At 32.4% G+C, this 26600-nt stretch overlaps 2 protein-coding genes across 12 annotated transcripts in view; one reads left to right on the plus strand and one right to left on the minus strand.

Moving 5' to 3' along the window:
• Positions 1-1227, minus strand: part of LOC108740740 (type I inositol 3,4-bisphosphate 4-phosphatase) — an 11238-nt gene extending 10011 nt beyond the window's left edge. For all 3 annotated transcript variants that reach the window (XM_025976216.1, XM_025976215.1, XM_025976214.1), the window contains exons 1-2: positions 964-1227; positions 636-798 (exon numbers count right to left, since the gene is read on the minus strand). In XM_025976216.1, coding sequence (XP_025832001.1) covers positions 636-753 — 118 coding nt within the window. In that variant the 5' untranslated portion in view covers positions 754-798; positions 964-1227. The remainder of the gene's footprint in view (positions 1-635; positions 799-963) is intronic.
• A 2026-nt stretch (positions 1228-3253) lies between these two features.
• The window catches only part of LOC108740742 (protein cycle), a 59159-nt gene continuing 35812 nt past the window's right edge, over positions 3254-26600 (plus strand). Inside the window, exons 1-2 of one of the 9 annotated variants that reach the window (XM_025976223.1) lie at positions 3254-3660; positions 19913-20792. Coding sequence is in view for 5 of the 9 variants with exons in the window: in XM_025976219.1 (XP_025832004.1) it covers positions 21519-21700 (182 nt within the window). In the remaining 4 variants the exon portion in view is untranslated. Of the gene's footprint in view, positions 3661-19850; positions 20793-21263; positions 21701-23545; positions 23674-26600 lie in introns of those variants that run through there. The other 8 variants (XM_025976225.1, XM_025976221.1, XM_025976222.1 and 5 more) reach the window with 8 other exon arrangements.

The following is a 26600-nucleotide window of genomic DNA, read 5'->3' on the forward strand; positions in this document are numbered from 1 at the left end:
GGCTGCTGCTATTAGAAGAATACCCTATCTTGAGAACCGCTAAATTTAAACATATAGTATATATAATAAACTCACATTTAAATATCCCTAATTTTAAATTTTACACAAAAATGCAGCACTCCAATTAATTAATCAGAAGCCACACCAAGATGGAATTATTTTTAATTGACAGAGTATTATTCAAAACATACAAAGCCTAATTTTCAATTTCAAAATCTTGCAACTTTTTCCAAAATATTTGATTGGGTTATAACTTTAATAAAATTGTATTTTTGTTTTATCCATTATGTTATGCAGTTTTATTTACATACCACAAAAGTTGAGTTTTCTTGCAATTAAATTTTTAAAGGAATGGATAATTAGCCAGATTAAAAGTAAATTACCTGAATCCATTTAATAAAAGGTTTTTTGTCGTTTTTATTACACATTTAAACAACTAAAGCTTCTCACTATTAGAATATACATTTATGATTTTATTATTATGTACATTATGTTAATAAAATGGAAACAATGCTATTAAATTATTAAGACATGCTTAACGATTCTTTCCAAGTTAACAACAGAACATCACAACAGTAGGGTCATGCCTTACCACATTAATTAATTTAATGTACATTAAAAAAGTAAGAACTTACTCTCAGTTTTCCTGAAAAACCCTTCTTGTCTTTCCTTTATATATAGCACTCCTTCTTTTTCAAATTTTGTTGAAGGTTGAGTAGCAAGAGTGATTAATTCTTGTTTATTAAATCGCATAATTTATTAATTACGTGCACTAGTCATAATTTGGTACCTTAAACCCTGAAAAACGATTTTCATAGTAGTAATCAAATTTTGAATTACATAAATTGCAAAAAATTCTTGAAGTACATACCTATTACAAAAATTGGTCAATATTTTAATAATAAAACTTTTTAAGCAAATTGAGTTGGAGGATTGCAAACATTACATAAAATATGTATTTACCTGCATTGAAAATACAAAATCTGTTTATGTATTCTTTCGTGTAACCTAATTACGTTTATCAAACGTTCTGATAATTGGTTTTCAATATTAAAATTATGATAATGTTTTTTTTTGGATGATTCTTCATTCACATTTTGTTCGTACAGAAATGGTATTTATTTTAAAGGAAATAACTAATTTTTGATAACTTCCCTCCCCAATAAACACTTGCCACACGGATTATCTTAACTTGAAGTTTGCGGCATTACGACCCCTGTCATCATAGACAAGTGTGTCACTGTCATAGATAATAAATACACAAAAAAGGATAACTGTCGGTCACTGACCATAGATTGTTAGTGACTATGGTCACTGATCTGTCTCAAATAGATATTGAATAGAATAGATATTGAACGCAATTCAACTATAGATTGTCCAACGTAAAAACTACAAAAACCAAAATGTATTCAGCACAGAATGAATTAAACGATGTGAATTAATGAATTAAACTGTTAGACAAAATAAAGCAATTCAAATGAAGTCAGTAGTTTTTTAATAATCGTGTTATACTTAGAACTAAAAATTTAAAGTTCAGATTTTTATAAAAGAAATTGGTTATTTTCTGCAGAAGGGCATCTATCCGATAAAATCTTCCTAAAATTTTCATAACAAAAAGTCAAAAAGGTTATCTACGAAACAAAAGAATAAAAGTAATGAGAAAAAATTACTTAGTTTTCTTCTTTAAACAGATAAAGATACCGATCATTTTTTGAAAAGATATTACTGTTTAAAATGCACCTTAAATGCATATTTAAATCAGCTTTCGGTCTGTATTGAAACAGTATAAAAATATTAAACGGTCAGTACAAAAATATCAATAGGTCAGTATAAAAATACTGACTGTATTTATAACACTGACCATTCACACTTAAATATTGACCACCAAAAGAAACTGACCATATGGATTTAAATACTGACCCTACATAATATTCAAATACAGTCTAAAAGGATGGAAAGATTTAAAATACTGTCCAATAAAATAAGTCTTTTTGGTTCCTGCATTATTGGTTGTCTAACTTGCCATTAGTTTTTATTAAAAAATAAAATTATGTATACATAGGTACTGACTGCAATTAAAACAAAAGAAACTGTCTTTCTGTCCCTACGTGGTCTTTTAATTATTTATATATTTATTATTTTATTTATACAATCGTGCTTCGCTCGTGGAAGTTCTGTATTGTTTCTTCATAAAACTCCCCATTCACCCCTATAAAGTTTTATTTTACTCTGTTAATTTTGTTTCCATCTTAGATTCCAAACACACAGCTACCAACTCCATTTCACCCCTTGGGGATTGATTTTTAAAAATTTCCAAAGTACGTAAACATTAAGAGCAATTTTCAAGTAAATTCGACCGCAAACAGAATATGTCTCATACAAATGTTACAACATGTTTTCACAAGTTTTCTTTTCAAAATATGAAAACGTCAATTCGAAATTTTCACATAATTATGAAAAATCCATTCAAACAGCGAGCGCCGAGAAGTCAAGCTTTCATTTTTGGAATGGACAGCAATTGGCATATTTGCTAACCTTAAATTTAAAAAAGTTTTTTTAACTATCTCTCCCTCTTTCAGAAATGCCCTCAAATAATAATATCCAAATTTTTACACTTTAAATTAATGCTCTGGTTGAATCATTGATTTTCTACAATTACCTCAATTTAGTTATTAGAAAGAGGAGACTGTGGTAAATATTAATTAAAAATTAAAAGGAATACTCACCCCTAATTACCACAAATAATTTTATTTGAGTCTCGCGTTGATAATGCTCACGTATGAAGTGGGCGAAACACGTGTCCGCTCAAATAAAATTATTTGTGGTAATTAGGGGTGAGTATTCCTCTTAATTTTTAATTACCTCAATATTCTGTTAACAAGAAAATGCCTATTACATACAAAGAAACAGACGCGCGCCAAAGAAATTGCATTTAATTCTAATCTATTTCAAATATTGTATTAAAAAATTTGATAGTCATAAAAAAACTTCTTAAATGCATTCGCTACTGTAATAAGGGCAATTAAATAAATAAAATAATAACGACGATTTCTTTTGAAACATGTCGTGAATACATTTTCCTTGAAAAAAAAAATTACCAATAGTAGTAACTCAATCGAAAAAACCAAACGAAATTTCAAAGTTGAAGTTAAGTTCCAAGCAGTTAAAAACAAATAAATGTACATAAATTATGATATGGCAATGGAAAAATTGTATGGGTCAGTTTGTTTTTAGTTGGCGTGATTGACATACATACATGAGCACGCTTATATTATCTAAATCCGTTCACCCTTGCTACGGTTCGTATTATAAAGTTTTTTCTTACGTTGAAAACAATCGAATGAATGAATTATAATAATAATTATTACGAAAGGTAACCGATTTCCTTAAAGATTCAGTAAACCAATAAAATAAGTAACGATTATGTGGTTTTTCTGACGTAAAATATAATAAAGTAGTAATTTAGAAATGCAGTTCTCCTTCAAAAACGATAAACTTACGATAAACTTAGATAAACTATAAAATGATCAACTTTCGAATTCTTCGAGATGTTTCTCATTGTTATATTCAACTATGGATGTCTCTATATCAACTTTAGTGAATAAATTGTTATTGTTTTGTGATTTATTATTGAACGGTTATTGGTTATTCTTCAATGTGGTAAGTGCAATTACATAATCATTAAATATCTGCTTACTATTCACGAATACGTATAATACTTGTTTGCGATCAACATTTTTTTTCACAATTCTAGTAAGATCAACTAAACTTTCTATGATTGCGAATCTTAAGCATTTTTTTCTTACTTATTTTACTTTTAATATGAATTGAATAAACATTTTATTATTTTGTTTAAATAATATCCATTAGAAATGTTCCCTTGATGTTAAAAAAACTTCTAGAATATTTAAATGAATGAAATTACTGTAAACAATTCTGAGTATTTTTAGTCAATGAAGCTAAAACCGGTAAAAACTGTGCCGATTTTTGTATGGATTAACATTAATTAATTGTCAATAATTAAATCACTAAGTATTGGTTATTAATCCACATACAATTTAAAAAAATATTTCTTTAATTTAAGGAAACAAAAACTTTTACATTTTATTCTGGTTTCAATTTAAAACAAATCANTTATTGTTAATTAATACAACACATGTTTTACTTTGAATTAATACAATTCAAGGTTTTTTAGTTGTTCAATTGAATAAAACAATAAGCCAAAAGGGTGATTTCAATTAAATTTTTCTGAATTCGTTAATAAAGGAGAATTTCCCAAAAACCACACATGTATAAGATCTAAATGTTTTACGTGGTGGGCGCTACGGTGTTATCGGCGAATGATGAGGATATCGTGGATAGAGAAGGTTGGAAATGAAGAGACATTAGAAAGAATAAGAGAAATAGGCGAGATAGGTTGGTATGACACCTTCTCAGGCACGAAGGTCTAGTCAGGGACATATTAGAGGAAGAAACAGTAGTTGAGAAGAGACCTAGATTAAATTCATTATCATTATAAGATCGTCAGTCCTAAGACTGATTGGACACGCATCTCCATCTTCCCTCCTATCCTGAGCTAATCTTCGCATTTCGCTAAAACTAGAACATCCTACATCCTTAACTATTTGCAAAACGTGATGTAATCTAGGTCTACTTCTACTCCTCTTAAGTCCTGTTTCTGTCTTTAATATATCTCTGACTAGACCTTCATGTCTGAGAAGGTGTCCTATCAACCTATCTCGCCTATTTCTTATTGACTTCCATAGAGTCCTCTGTTCTCCTACTCTTTCTAATACTTCTTAATTTCTAACCTTCTCTGTTCACTAATAGTTAAGGTTGTGCGATGTTCTAGTTTTAGGGAAATGCGAAGATTAACTTAGGATAGGAAGAAGTGAAGGTGGTTATCCTACAAGTCCTAGGACTGAAGATTCTATGATAATGATGAATGAAACTCCTTGTAAGAGAAACAGGATCATCATCATAAGGTCGTCAGTCGTAAGATGTCCTACTAGCCTATCTCGCCTATTTCTTATTGGCTTCCTTAGAGTCCTCTGTTCTCCTACTCTTTCTAATACCTCTTCATTTCTAATTTTTTCTATCCACAGATCCTCATCATTCGCATGTAACACCATATTTCGATCGCTTCTTCTAATCTTTTTTTTTTCGCCGCGCCCACTGTCCATGTTTCGCAGCCGTACAACGCCGCGCTCCAAATATACACCTTTAACAACCTTTTTCGAGTGTCTAAATTAACCGTTCGCGAGCAAAGAAGTGAGTTCTTTTTATTGAAGGCGACTCGACCCTGCGCTATCCTCGGCTTTATATCCTTACTACTCCTTCCATCTTGACTTATTTGACTTCCTAGATACCTAAAATCGGCCACTTTTTCTAACTTTTCGTCTTCTACCTTTATATTCGCCCTTTCCCTACTTTTTCTTCCCTTGCATACCAGTGTTTTTGTTTTAGCTTGAATGTCCTTTAGGAAATATAAGTTCATGTATTATTCCCATTTAATCTAAAAAGGATCTATGTATAACTGATTTGTCCGAGCTTAGGGGAATTTAAACATACTCGAATAAACCAAGAAAAATCTTCGACACTCGATTAAATACTTATAAGTTTGGTTTTTATTTGTAATGGTGAAACTAAAACATTGTATCATGATAATAAGGCCATTAAAACAAAACTGCGCAAAAAATATTTTTTTTCTGTACATATTGACGTAGGAAATATGTACGGCAACATGTAATAGTACTTACATTTATCGTTTAACATTTAATGCAATTCATACATATATAATTTTATCTACAATACCAGTTTTGCTATACTATTGTGGTTAAGGATGAGTCATTTAAAAAGAATCGAACTTAAGTGCAGTTTAGATTTTTTTCTAATTTATTGTGGAATTGCCATGGACAAGTGAGTAAAAGTAGATCTTCTTATACTTTGAGCATCAGAAACATAAATTAACCAAAATCCAAGTAATTTAACAGTTTTCTTTCATTAACTGTAATCAAATGTTTTTAAAATATTTATTGAAATAAAGTAAGTCAAAAATTGTTATAGACATAATAATTAAATAAATCAATTTCTTGCATCGCAATTTCTACAGCTACACCTGCTCAGTGAAATTATAAGGTAGTAAATGACTTGGTTGGTTATATAGTTTGATTTCATATGGTGACTGACTTTCCAGTATTTTTTCTAATGAAAATTAATTTTACAAGTAGAAATATATCTTCTAAAATAACATTTAATAAGACATTAAAATAAAATTAACTATTTGTTCGTAAGATTCTACTTTTTATGGGATTCCACACTTTCATTCATTCTAATAACTGACGCCCTTAATAAAGTTTAAGATTTATAGTAAAATTTGTGAATTCATCAGTCATCCTTCAGGCAGAATATTACGTATTTCACTTTTATGGAATTTATTTAGGTAGGTACGAGTCCCATTTGTGTCCCACTTTACTGGGATTTCCTAGTAAGACTAAACGATTTATAAAAAAATCTTTTTGATATAGGTCTTTACTAGCATTGTAGATATTTTATTATTTAAGTTAGCAACAAGATTAATAATCATATAGACCGAAACAATATTGTAGGGCACAAGAAACTCTTTCTGATACCTCTTCATTTCTAATCTTCTTTATCCACTGTATCCTTATCATTAGCCGGTAACACCATATTTCGAATACTTCTAACCTTTTCTTTTCTGCCGCGCCCACCGTCCATGTTTCGCACCCAGAGAGTGCCTTGTTCTAAACATACATCTTTAACAATCTTTTTCGAATTTCTAAATTAATCGTCAAATCCTCAAATTTTCCTTTTTTGCCTCATGGTTTCATTCTTCCATTCATTCCACGCTCCAACTCGTGAAATATTGTACTTTCCCCTATTACACTTAATGATGACATCCCCCGAGGTAGTAGTTCCCACCTGGATATCCGAATGGGGGACTAGTTAACGTCTAGAGTACTTAACCCCAGAGGACGCCATCATTCGAGTTTGGTGTGTTTTTCTTGGGATATCATAATGTAATGGTTTCCCGTTGCCTTCCACATCGCAGTGCATGAGTGCCATACCGATCCTCGCGATCTCTGCCACCCTGGCTACTGAAAGAGCTGCTGTCCTCCTTCAGGGACTTGTCTTAGTTTGGTTCCATTTTAAGAACCCCCTCATTATGTTTGAACCTATGATCCGGCTCTCAATCATCGAAACTCGCAAGCCGGTCCACCCACTCTAGTTTGTACCCTTATTCTAATTATATTAATTTAGTAGTTGCCCTTGTAAGCTACTTTATATCGTAGCACAGCTCGATACATGGTGATGTCTCGTTTACATAACAAGTAATTCGTAACCTAATAAAAGCGATAGTTCTTCCTCATTTCGGACGAGAAAGTCGAGACGTCAAAAATATAATAAACTTGTCGATAATAATATCGGAGATTTTTCTTAATTATTATTCTCGTTGTCACCGTTGGCAACCCTTCATTACGAAGCTGCTGTACAGACAGACGACACCTGAGGCTCATCTTCGACGTCGCCGCCGGTCTCATCGTCGTCGTACACATTTTTGCTGAGCATATTTCCTTTCGAAAAGAAATAGCAACGGCACCATGCGAATTTCTACCTTTCTTGTCCAATACGTATCGCATTACTGCAATAAACGTGTTTTATTCGATTAAGGTCGAGTTACATAACAGGCCATTACGGCACGTTAGAGCGTAGGTCTTAGAAATGCGGTTCATCACTCACAATTGAATACGACGTCAAATGAAAACTCATTTCACTTTAATTAATACATTACCGACCACCGTTTTAAATATTGCGTTAATGTCGCACAATGACAAAAAACATTCATTGTCCGTCGACACTTGATAATGTTGCAAAAAGAAACAATAATACTTCATTCAATGGACGAAGTTTTTAATTTTTAAGTAGCTCCGTTATAAGAAACGAAATAAATATAGAGTTGAAGTTATAAAACTTTGTTGTCAACATAATTATTACTTCAGAATACTGCGGCTTCTGGAGACGGAAGAAGTAATAAACGCTTTTCAAATTTTATTAAAGCAAAATAAATATAAAAATAGCGAATTATAAAGAAACAAAAACAATCATTACAGAAAAGAAACCCTGTAGTATCTCGCTGGTGTAATACACATATACCATAATAATAGAGCGAAGAATTTTGTTCAATAGCTGAGTCTTTTGAATACATAAACACATTTATTGCTGTTTATATATTTTTCTTCACAAGATAGAAATTTAGTTAATTGGACAACTCTGTCATATTTCCGAATAGAATATAAGTAGGGCTGCGATCTGAATCAGATCAGACAGCCCAATCGTTCTATTCGAGCTCAAAAAGGAAAGTTTGATCAGAACCGCACCAAGTACTACGTCTGTTCAAGTAGGTATCGCGAATTTTGTATTTTTTCAAAAATTATTTATTTACTTATGAATATCTATTTTGCCCCCTTCAAAGTAATCCCCACCAAACTTGCGCCAACGTTTTTTCTAATCCTCGAAGCACTTCAAAAAAACATTTTTTTTGATCTTCAATATTAATTTGAAATCATTTTTTCGATTTTTTACTTACCCACTACAAACTGCCTCAAATTAATGAGGAAAAAAATTGTTGCTGTTGTCACAATTTTTTCCCTCATTAATTTGAGGCAGTTTGTAGTGGGTAAATAAAAAATCGAAAAAATGATTTCAAATTAATATTTGCCTATTAATCCACTATTAAGTAATTAACAATGTCATAGAATTTGTGATCTTGTTCAACTTATCCTTCGATGCCGTCCTTATCTCCTCAATCGTAGCGTAGCGTCCTCCTTACAGGGGCCTCTTCAGTTTCGGGAACAAGAAAAACTCACGAGGGCCTAGTTTTGCGGAATACGGTGACTGCGGCATTATTATTGAGTTGTTTTTGGTCAAAGCATATGCAGTAATAAAACGATTACTTTTAAGGTTCCGTATCTCAAAAAGGAAAAAGGAACCCTTATATAGGATCACTTTTTATGCGTTTGTCTATCCGCCAAGATCATTTTCGTCAGGAACGTATGGAGGTATCAAGTTGAAATTAAAATTAAATATTCAGGTCTGCATCCCTTGGAGTTGTGAAAAAATCAAACTTCTCAATCAACGCAATCAAAAGACACACATTTTGACACTCATAAGGGAATCAAAGCCTACAGAGTACTTACCGTTGACCTAGAATCATGAAATTTGACAAGAAGCAAAGTCTTGTATCACAAGGGACGGGAAAACCGTATAATATAAAAAAATAATTTTGTAATTGCAATATTGTAATCATACGTTTGGGGGAACTTAAAACATGCTCGCAAAAAGCAGGAAAAATCTTAGACTCGATTTACGTGGCGAACGAATTAATATTTACATACCTACGAGTTTGACCAGTTTTTGGAAAGAGAAATAACTTCATGCTCGCCTAAAAAGTTCATTTATCGATCAGATAATCTCTCAGATGGATTAAATAACCGATTTAGTGTACATGATCCGATATATTGGAACGCATAAGATAATTAGATGCCGGGACACAAACGTACCACAGAGATCTACGTCCTCTAATCCATGTTAATTACATCGCTAACGGTCATGCACGCGCATTTTCATTAGCGGCCTGAAATATACAAAACAAACGAGCAACAATTTAAATGAGAAGGGGTCGCTGCTTTTCGTATCATAACATGCATAACAATCGAACTGAATTATTAACAGTCGATTTTTCTTATCGTACTGAATAATGCATTCCCTTGGCATCCCAACAGATTATTTATTATCCCAGTTTGACCTTTTCGAAATTAAGTGTACATGGGTACATGTACGTATGCACACACACATAAGTGTACAAGAGGTTAAAGCCATCAATGACCCTTTTCTTTCTAGCACTTTTTAATCGTTTGTAGTGTGCTAGAATTTTCTTAACGGATGTGGCAATTTTCTGAAGTAGGTACGTATCAAAATATCGTATACAGTTCGAAGACATCTTGTTTACAATATTGATATTGAGGCGATTTGTAAAGCAAGTCAAATTATTTAGGATCGTATAATCAGATGCTGTTTTAGCTACACAGTCAATATTATTCATTCCTTTTAAAAAACTGGATGTATACTTACGGTAATCTATGTCTAATCCAACATATACAAATTGTTTTATAGCATTAAATAAAGTTTGGGGGGTTGGGACTTTAAAAAAAATTATTAATAGACCCTCCAAAGTAGAAAGAGGAGATTGTGGTAAATATTAATTAAAAATTAAAAGGAAGACTCACCCCTAATTAGCGAGACTGTCTCGCGTTGGGCATTCCACGTATGAAGTGGGCGAAACACGTGTCCGCTCAATTAAAGTTTTTTGGGGTGAGTCTTCCTTTTAATTTTTAATTAGACCCTCCAAAGTTTATAAACAATAACTGAATATCGGGTAAGATGATGTGCTAGTTAGAAATATATTAGAAGCGAAAACAGTAGTAAGAGGAAGACAAAGATTAATTTTCTTTCTATAAATAGTTAGGGAAGTATTAGATAATTCTAATTTCATTCCTAAATGAGTGGAGGTGCATGTGCGGTGCTTAATCCAATTTTACAGCTTTTTTAAAGCTTTGAACTGAACGTATAACTAGGACCAATTTAAGCTTTTCGACAAGTCCTTAGCGGACGTTTGAAAAAAATATCGAAGCGGCTGGATTAGGGTTGCCATCCGTCCGGGTTTCCCCGGATTTGTCCTAGTTTAGAGGGCATCCGGGGAGCGTCCGGGGGGGGCTTCATTTGTAGTCCTGGTTTTAAAATTTAAAGTCTTGGGCCGCCCGCCACACACGTAAAAGAAATCTAACTGATTATTAAAACAATTTGTAACAAACTGTAATAAGATTCTGTTTTGTTAGGTACATTGAAAATGATGATAAAGAATGACTAAATTTAATTTTAAGGTCTGAAAATAAATAAAAGGGTGATTTATGACATTTTCAACTGTTTTTTGTTACACTGACTATGTTTAAAAAAACCTGTTGACATGTCCGGGTTCTGGACTCTAAAATCCGAGGTTTTCACGCGTCTAGTCCTGGTTTCCAAATTTTAGAGATGGCAACCCTAGGCTGGATAAATATTTTGTGTAACTACAATTTGGACACGGAAAAATAGATATTTGGATTTCAAAAATATATGATTCCCATCTTCCTGTTACCTCTGTATGCCGTTTGAATAAAGACGGTTATGAAAATGTTACTGTTTTCCCTATGCTTGATAGTTTTCCAAAAACTAGTGGAAACTTCTTGGAAAACGTTTTATCATCATCATAAGTACGATTAATTTATCTTTTTCTAGTCAAATTGTCGACGTTCGAGAAAATGCCTGTAACATGCAGACATATCGAGGTGATGATTGGATAAATATTTTGTTTAACCAAAATTTGGACAGCAAAAAGTAGAGATTTGGATTTCGAAAATATGATTTCCATCTCCATGTTCCCTGTGGATGTCGTTTGAATAAAGAAGGTTATGAAGGTTATGTTACTGTTTTCCCCATGGTTGATAGTTTTCCAAAAACTAGTGCAAACTTCTTGAAAAATCATCATCACAACTATGATCAATTTAACTTTATCAAGTCAAGTTGTCGACGTTCGAGAAAATGCCTGTACATATAGTAGACATGCTTGAATAATGAAGGTTGTGAAAAATTTACTGTTTTCCCTATGCTTGATAGTTTTTCAAAAACTAGTGGAAACTTCTTAAAAAACGTCTTATCATCATCACAACTAGCATTAATTAACGTTTTTCAAGTCAAGGTGTCGATATCCGAGAAAATGCCTGTTTTTAATTTTCTAAAATCATTTGTCGTTAGAAAATATATATATGTATGTGTGTATTTTAAATGTTTAAATCTCATATTAGTTTTCAAAACTGCACCCTAAATAAAACATAAAACTTTAAATACGGAATTCTACATTTGTTTTTAAATTTAAGTAATAGAAAATTTCACCGTTTCAAATTAACATTGACATTTACTGTTTTAAAAGACGACTACAATATTTGTACACATGCATAATAAGTATAGTAGCAAATGAAAATTGTCGCGATAACATTTAACAACAAAACACAAATTGTCGTTAATTGCATGTGTAACTGTTTAAGTAATAACCAACAGAAACTATCGGGTCAAAATGGTTACTTACTAATTATTATCAGTTAATTAACTTTTTAATGTGATTATTGGAGTAGTTTTAAAAATGATAGGCAATTACTTTATGGAATCAATGATCGTAAAATAGAACAAATATCTCATTTGTTTTTGGATCCTTGACTATCTAGATATTTCTAAAACTTCCAAAATGTGAGAAACCTGGTGAGATTGTAAAGTATCAATCCCAATTTTATTCAAAAAGAATTTTGTTTTTTCTCTTGTTAGACTTGGTGGATAGTAAATACAATATCAATAGCAAAATTTAACAGTTTTGTGTATTTATGATCTTAAACTTGGACTTATTTGAAATCTTTCAGTTTTTGTTCTACTTGCAAGGCTCCTGTAATGTTAGTATTTGCATATTTTGTTACAATTTATGATTGTTGCATTGAAATTGGTGTCACATCAGACACATTACACCCGAAACACTTTATCTCCTGGAACATTTCACCCCTTGACTATGACTCACGTATGAAGTGGGCGAAACACGTGTCCGCTCAAATAAAATTATTTGTGGTAATTAGGGGTGAGTATTCCTCTTAATTTTTAATTACCATATCATTGCATAAGGTTATTGAAGTTTGGTGGACAATTAATCATTTTCAGAAAAGTTGAAACAATTCAAAAATAAAATTTCAAATATTTCATTCAATTATAAACAAAACCTTATTTTTTTTTTTTGGAAAAAATTAAAATGAGAAGGGTTATAAATAATTTTCGCCTTTAGTTGTGAGGATTTTTCAAGGTAGATTTCTAACTGTTCAAAGATCAGTATCAAGCTCACGAGGTGCGTGATTTTGGTATCCCACACGAGTTTGAAAGTAACAATAAGACCTTTGGACTATAAAACATTTTCTTCGAAAATGCCTCAGAACTAGAGGCAAAAAATCGGTGCTGATTTTTTAACAATACAAATTATCCAAAACACTTCTTTGGCTCTGAATTTTTGCAGATTACAGGAGAATAAATTATCTTAAGGGCTGCTGCTATTAGAAGAATACCCTATCTTGAGAACCGCTAAATTTAAACATATAGTATATATAATAAACTCACATTTAAATATCCCTAATTTTAAATTTTACACAAAAATGCAGCACTCCAATTAATTAATCAGAAGCCACACCAAGATGGAATTATTTTTAATTGACAGAGTATTATTCAAAACATACAAAGCCTAATTTTCAATTTCAAAATCTTGCAACTTTTTCCAAAATATTTGATTGGGTTATAACTTTAATAAAAAAGCCAGAATGGAACCGATAGGTCTGTTCAAAGGGTAAAGCAAATAACAATTTTATTTCAGCTTGACTAGGAAGACGCATTTTTATTCCTAGCCTTGGTNTCCTAAAATAGGTACGGGGCGATAGCGGAGCAAGGGGAGGGTCAAGTCATTTTATTCACACATTTCCTAGTACAATATCGAAATTTCATACAATTCCTAGGAAATATATACATTTCCCAGGATATGTGTGCTTAAAAAAATCTTTGAAACAATATTTTATTGATTTCTGTATACCTACAATTGTTAGATTTCATGTTTCCAGTAACATATATGACGAAAACTGCAACTGAATGAAGACTATAAAAACAATTCGGAAGTAAGGTTACATATAAGGAAGTGTACTACATTGGCATACATTCCCGGAGATCACGGGTGACCAACCCGCGGCCTGCCTTGAACATTTTTCCGGCCTGCGAGATTCATCATAGTTTTACAAAATATACAGTTTATATAGTGAAAATCAATGCATTAAAAAAACCGATGTATCTAACTACTGGTACTGTACTGGTGACCAAGAAGATATTCATCGGTACTGTACCTACCAGTCATTCACCGATGCTTTTTCGACGACAAGAAGCTTTTCGCCGGTACCCTGCCAGAAAGAATGCTTTATTGGTATTGTAAATTGCATTAACTTTGAATAAGAAGATTAAATTCGTGCACTTATTTTAAATAATTGAAGTTAATAAAGATTAAATTAAACTTTTAATTAAGTTTAAACTAGTAGATTTAATTACCGTATATTTCGGCGTATAAACGTCATCTCTTCGTTTTTGAATAAACATTAGACATTCAGGTATATCCGTTGTATAAAAATACCTTACCTCAATTTTTGGTTGGAGATATGGAAGTTTTGAATTTGACATAGGCACCTCTGTTCGTTATGGCTCAATAATGTGTAAAACACAAAATTTTATGAGCACCTCACCTTAAATAATTTTCAAGGTCTGGATGCATTAAGTTCATTGGTCTTATAGTCTCATAAACCATGAAGAAGGTGTTTTATGGATAACTTAAACCATTAATCAATAACGTTTCATACAAAATTTGGGTACCGAGTTATGATATCTAAAATACTTTATAACAATTATAAGACGCAACGTCAGCATGCAACGCATGTAAGAATGGTAATCTCTTCAGGGAATTGCATTGTTCTGATACTAATTAGCTTACTAAGATATTGAATAAGAAATGTAATGTTAATAATTGTGATTAATTAAAATCAGTTGTTGTTCCACTGTTAACCTGTTAACATCTTGATTGAATTATAATTAACGCACATAGTGTATTATTGTTTTCTTTCAACGGGGCAGCAGCTCATGTTTTTCTTAGCCAGTCGAATTTCAATCTTAAAAATAAAAAGCGTTTTTAAAAAGTAAATTCGGCGGCAGAAAACATTAACTACCGGTGAATAGCTTGTTAGATACCGGTTAAGTACCGATGAATAGTTTCTTAGTCATCCGTACGAATCCGGCGAATAGCCTCATCCAAGAATGCATTATTTGTGCAATTATATTGTTAAAAATTAACTGTCGAAATTATAAGAAAGAAATAACTTTGATTTTAAACAATATTCTTCCGAATATATGACAAATATTACCTGTTTTATTAATAAGTTTACAGTTATGAGTTAAAAAAAGTCAACGGTGGCTGTAAATCTAATACGAAGACATGCAATTTTATATGCGGCCCGCGGAATTATGATTTGCTTTCGAAGTGGCCCGCAACTATCTATCTTTGCTTTAGAAGAACTAGAAAACGAGTGGCTTATTATAGTGGAAGATGTTCCGCAGCTACAAAAATTGGAAGAATTTTCTGATTACTACTTTGTAAATCAATTGGTAAAAATGACCATATATAGATAAGAGTACGTAGAACCATAACGGCGAAAACATCAAATCAACAACGTCATGGAAAGATGGAAAAACCATTTGATCTGCTCCATAAGTAGAAGTCATCCCAGCGTCAACGCACTGTACAAATGTCCAAAAGATGAATTTTTTTACAGTAATATTTTCATAAAAAAAAAGTTTTCAATAACAAGAGCAAACAATTTAGAAAAAAAAAATGTTTGCAAACACTTGCACAGATCCCTGCTTTCTGTGGTTGCAAGAAACTTCAATTAAATTAATTAATATCACCGAATGTGCGTATTCTTGTTAAAATATTATTTGTTTACTTTGCGATCTTTCACGAAATGACCCCCGGAGGGGTCAATGTGTGTAAGCAAATGCAGCACGTGCAACGTTTCGCATTTAATTTCTATACATCGGCTCAACAACAAAAGTTGTGGTAAATTCGACGACTACGTTGGAATTGCTTAGCCAATTAATACACATTTCTGCCGCAATTGCATTTCAAATTGGTAATTATAATTATATATTACTATTATATAGAACCGGTATTTCAAGGTGAATTTCAACCCAGTTGTTTAAAGTGCTATTATCACAATTAATCGCTATTTCATAATGATAATAATAACAACTACAAAGATGATGTCAGTGTCAAACTTGATATTCTAATAGTCGTTGCAATGTTGCACTCTACCACATTCAGACTTTTATACAACTAAACTAACGTAAATGTAAGCATATACTTTTTTGACCACGAAGATTCTCTGACATTTAGTACAAATGTAATTGTAATGAGTCTTTGAGAAAATATTCTTTGAACCATACCGATCAAAAGTCTCAATGGGCATAACTTCGAAAAATCTCTAATTGGGTGTAGTGAAGTCTTTAAAGCACTGGATTTGATTCTGAAGTTCTGACTAATTCTTGACCTATCTAAACATCGTCCTACTCCCTTTTAGATAATATTTAGGAAATCCGAATTTAATTATTTCATTTATTTTATTTTATTTGACAAAAGTGATCGGACCCCCAGCGTTTAGATTAAATTAGGAGGTTCAAGAGTTAAGATACATCCATAATCATAGTAAGGTCATCACTCTTAAGACTGGTTGGACACGCACCTCCACTTTTTCCTGTTCCGAGATAATCTTCACATTCCTAAAGCTAGAACATCCCACATTCTTAACTATTTGCAAACAGTAATCTAATCTAGGTCTACCATTATCCCACTTAACTCCTGTTTCTGCCTCTAATATGTCTCTGACTAGACCTTCATGCCTGAGAAGGTGTCCTACCAACCTATCTCGCCTATTTTTTATTGACTAATTCTTCCTAATACCTCTTCATTTCTAACCTTCTCTATCCACGGTATCCTCGTCATTCGCCTGTAACACTACATTTCGAACGCTTCTAACATTTTCTTTTCCGCCTGGACCACCGTCCATGTTTCGCACCCATATAGCACCGCGCTCCAGACGTACACCTTTAACAATATTTTCAGAATCTCTAAATTAACCGTTCGTGAGCATAGAAGTGACTTCTTTTTATTGAAGGTGATTCGACCCTGCGCTATCTTTTGTTTTATATCTCTACTGATTCTTCCATCCTGAGTTATCTGACTTCCTAGATACGACATCCATAATTTCTAATTTCTTCCTTCTTTCTAGTACCACTACAACACAGCTTATTACGAAAACTTGCATCAGAATTGTAGTTGGGTTGTAGGTAAGTTTGGAAGGCCATAAGTCAGAAACTCCAAATATTTGGAACCTCTGGGCATTGGGATTTTGGATTAGGATTCAGAAAACATATTATCAAACTTTCTTTAGAATCGTTTAAAATCCATTTTCTTATCGAAAACTACTAAGATTTTACCAGATTACTACAAACAGCGTGGTAAACGTCATCTCTAGTCATTAATCTTGCTTGGTTTGGTTAAGTGCATAAATTTTATTCAGACTCTCATCATGTTCAAATAGTTTGACAATTCTTTGTACACAATATGTTAATGCTATTTACGTATTCAAATTTACATAGTATTTAGCTACGTAACAAATCCTGCTTAACATACGAATGGGCATTTTTTTTATATTCCACCACAACTTGATAAAACGTTAACAATGTTTCACATTAATTTGTAATAAGCCAATATTTTTTCAAATGGTATTTTAAATATTTCCTTGGCATAATATGTCTATAACGTATACATGCCTACATATCTTGGTCGATAAGTAACCAACAATTAGTCTCATACCTTAATAATAGAGGGGGTGATAAAAAGAGGCGATTTCAAAGTCAAATCACTCATTTGCTACTAATCATAACTCACATCAAATATGCCAAATCTATCAAAACAATGCTCTTTTTGACGTATAATTGGCAAGTCAAATTGTTCGTCACGAAATAATTCAGTAGCAGCGAATACCCACTAGATGGCGATAAATAGCCTGTATTCCGAATGATGTTTTTCGCAATAATTTTTATCAGTTTTTGATCATTCCTCAGAATCAGAAAATTCCTCTACTTGTATGCATACAAATACCGAGTTGTGGAGTTAGAAACACTTTTTCCCTCTCATTAAAAATTATCAGCCATTACTTCATTACTATCTCATTAAGAGCAAGCCTTAAGAAACTGGATAACTGCATCTTAACTTTACAATTAAAAAAATGTTACGATCAAATATCAATTAGTTGATTGCAATTAGCAGTAAGCGTGATTAATGGTTAACTAGAAAAAAAAAATATTCAGACATGCTGCATTTTATATATTTTTTTTATTACTATGTTATCGGAACTCCCGTTTTAATAATTGAAATATGCGAGAAATGTGCGAGGAAAATGTACAAGGAAACCTTTCTTTGTTTCTTTAGGGCGTATCAGAAGAGATAATTAATGCGTCGAAGCATAAAAACTTGTATGGAACAAATACCATGCAGTTGTATTATTATTAAGTAATAGAAAAAGCGCGAAGGACAATTTTTATATAATAACATATAACTGTAAGTACCTACAGAGAAACAGTGGTGTGCAAGAACGTGCAAGCAAAAAAAGAACTGTTCTTTATTTTTGAAATAGAATAGATAAGATAGATTGCACGAGCCGAACCGAAGTGAGAATTACGATTGATCAAAGTAGTTTAAGTTTTTTTCTTGGTCAAGTTTTTCTATCTGGCTATCATCAGCACACCGTAGAAAATTCCTACAGAACACCGATCAACCTACTTGCTGCAATTCAGAAATTTCTATTCATTATCATCATTATAAGGTCGTTAGTCTTAAGATTGGTTCTTCGCATTTCCCTAAAACTAGAACATCCCACATCTTTAACTATTTGTGAACAGTAATCTAATCTAGATCTATCTCTATTCCTCTTAACTCCCGTTTCTGCTTTTAGTATGTCTCTAATTATTCCTTTATGACTAAGAATTGTTTTGTGAAATTAAAGTTCAATAATGTCTGTAAGGAGTTTTCTTAGAAAGGATGGTTTAATTTTTCCACAATTTTACTTTTGTCGTACCGTATTGAATAATAATAATACGTGGAAGAAGAAATAAGGTACCTACCCGTGTTTCATTTTTTTTTTTTTGACCGATCAGTAAATTTCTACATCATTTTTGTTCTGATAAATTTATAGATTTACTTGGGGAACTGTTGATGGTAGTTTCCGAAAGAGTAGCTAACTGTGGTTTCATGCATGTTCTTCTGTTTCTGATGTTTAGGATTCTGTTTTGGATATCCCTGTAGGGCCGTTTTTTTTCCCATTTTTAACTATGCCAAGTAGCTCCATAGGAATATTCAAAATATGATGCATGAGAACCACACAAAACCAAATGTCAGAAATTTATGATACATACAAGGAACCACGGTTACCACTCTTTCGAAAACCGCTATGAGCAGCGCTTCAATACAGGTTCATCATCATCTTAAGGTCGTCAGTCCTAAGACTCGTTGGACATGCTCCTCCACTCTTTCCTATCCTAATCTTCGCATTTCCTTAAGACTATAAACCCACATCCTTAACTATTTGCGAACAGTAATCTAATCTATTCCTCTTAACTCCTGTTTCTGGCTCTAATATGTCTCTGACTAGACCTTCATGCCTGAGAAGGTGTCCTACCAACCTATCTCGCCTATTTTTTATTGACTTCCATAGAATCCTGTGTTCTCCTAATTGTTTCTAATACCTCTTCATTTCTAACCTTCTCTATCCTCGGTATCCTCATTATTCCCTTGCAACACCACATTTCGAACGCTTCTAACCTTTTTTTCCCGCCGCGCCCACTGTCCATGTTTCGTTCCTATAGAGCGCCGCGCTTCAAACATACACCTTTAACAATTTTTTTTCAAATTTCTAGATTAATCGTTCGTGAGCGTAAAAGTGACTTCTTTTTATTGAAAGCGACTCGATCCTGCGCTATCCTCTGCTTTATATCCCTATTACTCCTTCCGTCATGACTTATCTGACTTCCTAGATACCTTAAATCAGCAACGTCTCCTATTATTATATTCGCTCTTTCCCTACTTTTTTTTTCCTTGTATACCAGTATTTTTGTTTTACTTTACCAGAACAAAAAAAAGTATGCTGTACTCAAAACTCGCCAGTCAAGAAAACAGTGATATAGGGGTTCTGCCTTCGTGATGTTTCCAAGCGGACTGAAATTATAGTGAATGGTGTATCTCCGAGTAATTGGAACTATATGTCAACTAAGTCCTTACGCAAACTTATCTCCTATCTCCCCTATCATGTATTGAGTGCGTATATTTCAGTTCTGTTATCCCTATTAACGAATGATTTTTCTTCAAGGTGGAATTTGAAATTTATTGTCTATGTAAATTGGAATTTTGTTCAATTATATTTGCTGATGCATCTGTTTCCTGATTTTAAAAGGCTTTGCATAAAATTAGAAGCTGTTCAGTATATTGAATTTGTAGATACGAAGTTATTATTGTGTACCGAAATTGGTAGAAATTGTAGCGCTTATATTCCACATAATTATCCTGACGATTGAGGCATGAATTTTAGTCCAATGATGACGTTTTCTAGACAATTCTTGTTAATTTGGAAAGGCAGAGAAAAGTTGGAAGTCGCTCGGCATAAGTTCAGAGGATCATTGAAAACCAAAAAAAGAAACAAACTGACTTCTGAAATTCTTCTGATTCATGACAATACTTCTTCTCATAGTGCTGCTGCAACCCAACGATTCTTTGAATAATTTCAATGGGACATTTTACAATCCCAACATTGCGCCGAGTTGCTCTTCCATCTTTTCCCTGAACTGAAGAAGCAGACAGGAAGGAAGCGTTTCCAAACGTCAAGAATCTTTAATTCATTGGTGGCAACATTTGATGAAGAAGGAATTGGAAAGCTTGTCTACTAGACAAATGCCTCAATCTTCAAGAAGACTACACCAGAAGTGAACACAACTTATGGTAATAAATAAAACAGGTACTTATTTCATCATCATCATCATCATAAGGTCGTCAGTCCTAAGACTGGTTGGACACGTACCTTCACTCTTTCCTATCCTGAGCTAAACTTCGCATTTCCCTAAAACTAGAACAGCCCACATCCCTAACTATTTATTTATTTATAATTTAAAAATTTTCCATCCCTTAGAGTTGCAAAGCACTAAATATTAAGAAGGATTTGGTAAATACAAGGAATAGAAGAGCTTTTTTTAGGAATTCATTTGACTTTTATTTATGGCGAATTGGAGGTTAAAGAAAACGGCCCTCGTGTATAAGTAACACACCTGACCGCGGTCAACGATATCTTTGATGAGAGAACTAACTAATGTCTTAATTCTTTCAATTGTTCGCCACGCCACTGAAAACAATGAGCTTTGTCGGGATTGGTTTGTTGGATGACTTCGGTTTACCCATTAATGTTAAACGCCAGCCTGTGCAATTCAGGAACGGCTGAGTACATGCGCGCCATTTGTTTAGTCACTCCTCCCGCGGACAATTGAATATAAACACTTTGGCGGGAAGAAGCGATCCATTGTTACCGTCGTTTGCCATCATTAGTGCGCTTATTAGATTATTATCATCGCCTTGTTGCACCTGTACACAACTCTTTATACTACCTGTTCGTGTCAGTCGCGTTTTTTTACCTATCACTTCAGTGCTACTGTGACCATCGGGACGGGAGAGTCCATGGTTTTGTAGTAGCATGGTAGCTCGAAATTTTTCGGTACAGGAACTACCGTATTCGCGACTCCTTCAGGTGCCTGAAGATGAACAAAATTGTTTATCGTTAGACGAAGCTAAAGTTCATTTACCACAACAGCAACAGCAACAAACTATGCCACCTCATTATCAACACACGTACTACGATCTCTCTAACACGCTTGAGTGAGTAAATTACTATAATTATATTAATTTTGCCAATAATAAAAGCTGCCCCTTTCGTCTCATAATACCAGGGAAACATTAGATAGTAAAGAGGAAACTTTCATTCGCATGACTTTATTTGAAATAAGTTGCGCAAAGTTACCTACTTTGTTACCTCTAGCAGTGAAATCTCGGAAAACCTCTTGTAAATTACTTATCTATATTATATTACGAAATTAAAATAAAACTTGGGGTGCACGACAAAAGTTGAGAAACTTTGAAATATGAACGTGTATGAAAATTATAAAATTTATAAATTACCTACTCGCGATTTTTCATTCTTATGGTCGGAATTCTCAATAAAAGACATGGATTTATAGAATAGTTAGTCTAGAAGTTTGTAGTCATTCGACTTGTGCAATAATTAATAGTAATGGATTGACTCAAGGATGCACTTGAAGTCAATTTGTTATAGTATTCACTGAAATATTAAAATATTCGAGGTCTCCATTGAACTCCTCATTGGAGTTTAGTATTTACTTTTGGATAAATACAATTTTCAGATAAAGTTTCCACAAGGTCTACTATAACTTCTGTTTTCAAAAAAAAAATTGAGAATCTTAAGAACGGTCTTTTCGTAGCTTTGACAACATTTTTGTAAGAGCTATTAAAATAATTTTTAAAGTTTTGACAAATCTATAGTATATATTATAAAAACGACGGATAGTAATTTTACCGAGGATCGGATAACCGGGTACCCGGCAAACCCACTACGGTTAATGGTTCATGTCTTCGTTTTAGCGGACTTGCAAAAAAAAATAAACACAATAATTATATCAAAATAACAAATAATTTAATATAAAATAATCAATAAATAATAAAAATTAGGACAAACGACCTGTCTCACTCAATACAATCTTAATTACCCATTTTTAATTAGGTAGGTATTTTGCCATATTTATTAAATTATTATTGGTGGTGTTGGTTTGTTTCTTTCTTTGGTAGAATTACTCGTCGTTGTTATCTGGTACCCGGCCCGAAAATATGTGGAAGATCTGTCGGTACCCGAGTACCCGACCCACCTCTTAGTATATGTACTATGTAGAATTTAGACGCTGTAGCTTTTCGACAGTGGTAAACTGTGGTTCCATGCACGCTCATCTGCTTTGGATGTTTAAGTTTGTGTTTTGAATATCCCTGTAGAGCATCTTGTCATAGCTATGTTGGTTAACCCTATTTATAGTTATGTCAATTAGGCTTATAGGAATATCCAAAATATGATGGATACCACACAGAACCAAATAACAGAGAAAATAGATTATGATACATGAATGGAACCGCAATTAACCACTCAATTCAGCATACAAGTTTACCAAAACAATAAACATTATGATGCGAAATTTACTCTAGAATCAGAAAAATAGTGATACAGAGGTTCTGTCTTCGTGATGTTTTCAAGCAGGCTGCAATTATATTGAATTATTCTTTCTAAGCTTTCAGACTATGTATTTTGAGCTTTGAAGGCCCAAAGAGTGCAAGAAAACATGCTTGGTGCCATAATAAGTAGGTAATTCCTGCTAAGCTTAGGCAAGGACGGTGAATTAGTGGCAGTTTTATTGCTTATTCACTTGAAACAGTATAATTATCATTTGTTCAAGAATTTCGGACACTAGTGATGAAAACGAAGAAAATATTTCCCATTTATCATTAATTTTAATGAAAAATTGAAATTATTTGTTTTAACACCAATATTTTATTTCTACGAAAACTTGTATCATATTTTTCAAAATTCTCTGTTCTTTAATAGTTTTAATGTAAACAAAGAGTATTTAATTTCGTATAATAACTTGAATACTGCAGTTTATAAAGTTAATTTGCAATTTTGTTGCAATTACAACAATTTTTATTACACACAATACGTCACGTTTGTGTAATGTGTATGTTATTAAATAGCCATGCCAGTGCAGCAGTAAAAATTGAAATTACATTCAATCGTACGTAATTTAATTAATTGTAAATACAGCAGTCGTTGAGTGGTTAATTTGAAATTAAGATATTAGGTGAAATTTATTCAGATATATATGTACTTATTTAGGCACCTACTCACAAAACAACGACTAGGTAATTATGTAGCTCATTATCTGCATCTACATATATTTTCATACCATAATATTATACGTACTGAGCAATAATGACTAGTGTTGAATATTCATGTCAAAGCGGGGGGTATTCCGCAATCTTTTATTTAATTGCAAATTGTGACGGTAAAAACTTATGTTGTTATTATAATAACATTTTCAATCAACCTTTATTTTTCTAAAAATTTTATAAACATTTTAAAATCGTAGTCGTGACCTTAGCGGATTAAAAATCTGTTAAACATAAACGTTTTAGCGGCATATTAAAAAGCTACTTTTGTTTTCCTTTTATTTTTTACCTAAGTGACAGAAATTCGCTTTTTGTGCATAAAATGTTTAGATGTAGATGATGTGCTTCAAAACATTCAAAGGAGAATTCTATTCAAAAAGGGTATAATAAATTTTACTATTTTCTGAAAAGTAAAATAGCGTAACAATAACGTGCAATTAGTTGATGTGAGTGACCATCGGATTTATTTATTTTACAGTATCTAATTTTTGGTTATTGACTGTCTAATATCGAGTATTTGATAATACAATCGAATAATCGAGCTTTACCATTTATTTTCTCGTTTAAACTACCATTTTATGTTTCTTCTTTTGCTGATATTGAAACAGACCTTCTTCTACCCATCTGAATAAAAGTACGCACTTTTACTTACACGAGTTACATTAACCTATTATTGGATATAACTATTGTACCTACCGTATAAATGACACATTTAAATAAATGACCTGTCATTTTCCTAGATACGGTGCACAATAATTTAGAGGATTGAAAAGGTTCTTTAGAGTAATTGACAAAGAACCTGATAAACATTTAGAATAACTGACAAAGTTCTTATTGTTTCATAGTAGGAATTTATTTTTATTCAAAGCGTTGAACGGTTTTTATTTATATTAAGTACATGCTGTACTGATTTATATTAAGTAATATTACAAATGGACAAAGTGGACATTAACATTACATAATCATTTAAATAAATTATTTTTATGGGAAGTTTATTTTAATTGTACATGAAACGTAAACGTGCGTATTGGGATCTGTTAAATGGGAGGAGTCTAAAAAACATGGCGCAGATGAGAGAATTGTTTTGTGGTGCATGTAACGTATCATGAAATAGTTTTGAAAAAAAAAAATAAATCCGAAAGTTTCCCATTGACATTTTCAAGGAACTTAGTGAGTTTGCTAGGCCCTCTCAGGGTGTCAACCATATCTTTTTTTCAAACATATGATAAATACATTTTTGTGAAATTTTCAGGCTAAAAGATTCGAGTTCTTGAGGTTGAGTCCCTATTCATTAAGTATTGTACATATATAAGTAATCGTAAGTACATCTCTTCTTGTGCCAGAAACCTGACCAACAATCCTGATATTATGAAGGATCCATATTATTGATCCCTGTTTCAATGACAAAATGAGAACAGAAAAATGAATAATATCAATGATTTTATAAAAATTAAAACACCATATGTGTACCTGTCTAGTGAAATGTAAAATTAGAAGAAAATAAAGTTTATAATTTTTTAAATCTCTGTAATACCTTATTATAGAAGAACTTATCTTTTCAACATCAAAAAAATGAAAATGAAGCTATTATGCATATTTTCCATGTCGTCCCTCAATAATCTAATTACAATCAACAATGAATCAAGTCAGTTAAGGGGTATGCATTATTAGTTGATGTATACATACATATATATATGTATAAAGCGGTATCCTGAAATGTACATATTAATAAAATAATTGCTGTTGCCTTCACCTACTTACGATTAGAAATATTTATGTGTTACATACTGATATTGTAAGTTGTTGGAGCCAGATTATTTTCTGCAAATCCATCAAGTGCCATTTCTTTTTAAGTGAAATGTGAATTTCTGCGTGAACGTAGTGGAAAAGCCGAACAATTTTTGAGAAATTAGTAAGTAATTTAATAATTAACGAATACTGATTGAAGAATGAATTCTTTTTTATAAAAATGTAAGAAATAAACTTAATTTCTGATGCACTAACCACCAGTTTAATTAATTTTTTGGATTACCTATATATCTACATTAAGGATAATCAATATTTTGAAAACAAATGGGAAGACTGGTCAACACTTTTAATTCGAATCAATAAATTTCTTACAATATTGTTTAGCAAAAGAAAAGACGTTTTCCGTAATCCCCTTTTCATATTTTGTATTAAATGCAGTTTAGTTTTACAAAACATTTAATGATTTTAGTCATTCGTATAATTTTCTAATGATTGACCAAGGAGATTATATTTTGTAAGGCAAAGTACAAAAAAGATATAGGATACCTTTTGTCCAAAAGAAAAAAACTACTGTTTCCGAGAGATAGAAAGATTAGTTTTATAAGATCGTCGATCTTGGTATTTAGGACTTCAACGAGAACGAAGTCGCGGGTAAAACCTATCATGAAATTTTGTACACTCACTGTTAGGGGTTTAAAAAAGATATAGGGTACCTTTTATCCAGAAAAAAACAACTGTTTCCCAGGGAAAGAAAGATTAGTTTTATGGGGTCGTCGATCATCTATGACACATATTAAGGACTTTAACTTGAACGAAGCCGCGGGTAAAACCTATCATGAAATTTTGTACACACACTGTTAGGAGTATAAAAAAGGATATAAGGTACCTTTTATCCAAGCAAAAACAACTGTTTCCCAGGGATGGAAAGATTAGTTTTATGTGATCGTCGAAAATATTTGACACGCATTTAGGATTTTAGCTTGAACGAAGCCGCGGGTAAAACCTATCATGAAATTTTGTACAC

The sequence above is a fragment of the Agrilus planipennis genome, unplaced genomic scaffold, assembly GCF_000699045.2.
Source record: "Agrilus planipennis isolate EAB-ADULT unplaced genomic scaffold, Apla_2.0 scaffold228, whole genome shotgun sequence".
Taxonomy (NCBI): Eukaryota; Metazoa; Arthropoda; class Insecta; order Coleoptera; family Buprestidae; genus Agrilus; species Agrilus planipennis.